General features: G+C 64.6%; 1 protein-coding gene across 1 annotated transcript; it reads left to right on the forward strand.

The window, feature by feature from the left end:
• Positions 1-200: 200 nt before the first annotated feature.
• Positions 201-1,631, forward strand: Mesp1 (mesoderm posterior bHLH transcription factor 1). The gene is made up of 2 exons (XM_047541008.1): positions 201-969; positions 1,263-1,631. Exons 1-2 carry the CDS (start codon positions 289-291, stop codon positions 1,335-1,337), a joined length of 756 nt encoding a protein of 251 aa, XP_047396964.1. The 5' UTR covers positions 201-288; the 3' UTR covers positions 1,338-1,631.
• The last annotated feature ends 152 nt before the right edge of the window (positions 1,632-1,783 follow it).

Raw genomic sequence — 1,783 nt, forward strand, 5'->3', positions numbered from 1 at the left:
CCCCTACCCCTGTCCTTTAATCGGCAGGGCTGGCTCAACGCCCTGGGTACCACCAGACACGGGGCAGGGCACGAGGAGGCCCAAGTTAGAGCCCAGCCGGGATGAACCTGGCACAGCTAAGGGGCCAGTGCCTTGGTCCCCATTCTCTGCTGGTTCAAAGAGCCGGCCCCGCCCTCTCCAGACCCCAAGCCAGCTTTGATGTGCTGATGCGCTGGAAGGGGCCACTTCACACCTCGGGCTTGGGATAAAGCTGCAGCCAGCCTCAGACGGGCCTGCGCCTCCGCTGCCATGGCCCAGCCCCTGTGCCCGCCGCTCTCGCTCTCCGAGACCTGGTTCCTGTCCACAGACTGGGGCCCTGCCCGCCCGCTGCCGCCGTCTGATAGGGGTCCCGTCTGCTCCCCTGCCTCGTCTCCGGACTCGTGGGGCAGCGCCCCGACGGGCAGTCGGGTGCCAAGCCCAGCCCGCCCGTGCACCCGCCAGTGCGTCCGCTCAGCCCCGCGTGCCCCGACCGCAGGAAGGCGACTGGGCAGCTGGCAGCGGCGGAGCGCCAGCGAGCGCGAGAAGCTGCGCATGCGCACCCTCGCCCGCGCCCTGCACGAGCTGCGCCGCTTCCTGCCGCCGTCGGTCGCGCCTGCCGGCCAGAGCCTGACCAAGATCGAGACGCTGCGCCTGGCCATTCGCTACATCGACCACCTGTCGGCCGTGCTGGGCCTCAGCGAGGACAGTCTGCGCGCGGACGCGGCGTCCCCTCGGGGCTGTATGCTCTGCCCAGACCGCGACTCCACGCAGGCACAGACGCGGGATCCCGGACCCCACCTGGGCTCTGCCTCCAGCGCGGGACCGTGCTGGGGGTCCCCGCCCGCGTGCCCCGCGCTGGGGGTCGCTCTGGAACCGCGCGCCCCGCCAGTTTTGTGCCTCGAGGCGGCTAGTCCGCAAGGGCAGAGAGTAGACCCGAACCCATCCTCTCCGGTTAGTATCACTTCTCGCGCGAAACCCACCCCGGCCCTACTATCCCAGCCACCTGCGCACGCCACCCCGGGGACCAGCCACCCTGCCGCACCCTCATGGAGGCCTGGCCTCGCCTGCGCGCTCTCAGGAGCAACATCGCGTGCCCTGGGTGCCCAGTGGAGAGGGGAGGGAGGGGCCAGCAGGGGATAGGGACCTGTTTCTCGCCAGAAGTGCCGGGATTGTGGTGCCCCTGAGCGTGACGCCGCGCCCCACTGAAGTTACTGAGGTCTACGTTGTATTCTCTCTTCCCGCAGCTCTTTTCCAGCGAAATGCTGACCCTGCTGGAGACCTGGATGCCTCTCTCACCGCTGGAGTGGCCACCGGCCTGAGGAGTCCAGATGACAGACAACGGGCTCCCCATCAGAGCACCGAGGTTTTTGTTTTTGTTTTTGTTTTTTGCCCCAGCACCTTTAAAGCGGACAGCCTTTCCTGAAAGAGGCACCAGGCACCGGCGACTCTGGCATGGCACTCCTCGGGGAAGGGAGCCTGTCCTCACGTAGGATGACCCGTCCCATCCCCTTTTTTGAAGGAAGGACTCATAGGGTAGATGCTCCGATGCAGGCAGGAGCACTGCCTAGCATGTATTTATTTATTTGTGAATAAACTATTTGTGCTGGTGTCACTTGGCAGTTCTTGTAGGTGAGTGAACACAAGACTCCTTCCCTGCCCTCCAAAGAATAATAAAGGAGAGTTGAGAGGATTTCTTGTTATCATCAGCCCCTCAAACTCACAAGCCCAGATCCTGTCCTTTTTGTGGCCACCCTGGCTCAACATC

Source organism: Sciurus carolinensis, chromosome 2 (assembly GCF_902686445.1).
Source record: "Sciurus carolinensis chromosome 2, mSciCar1.2, whole genome shotgun sequence".
Classification (NCBI taxonomy): Eukaryota; Metazoa; Chordata; class Mammalia; order Rodentia; family Sciuridae; genus Sciurus; species Sciurus carolinensis.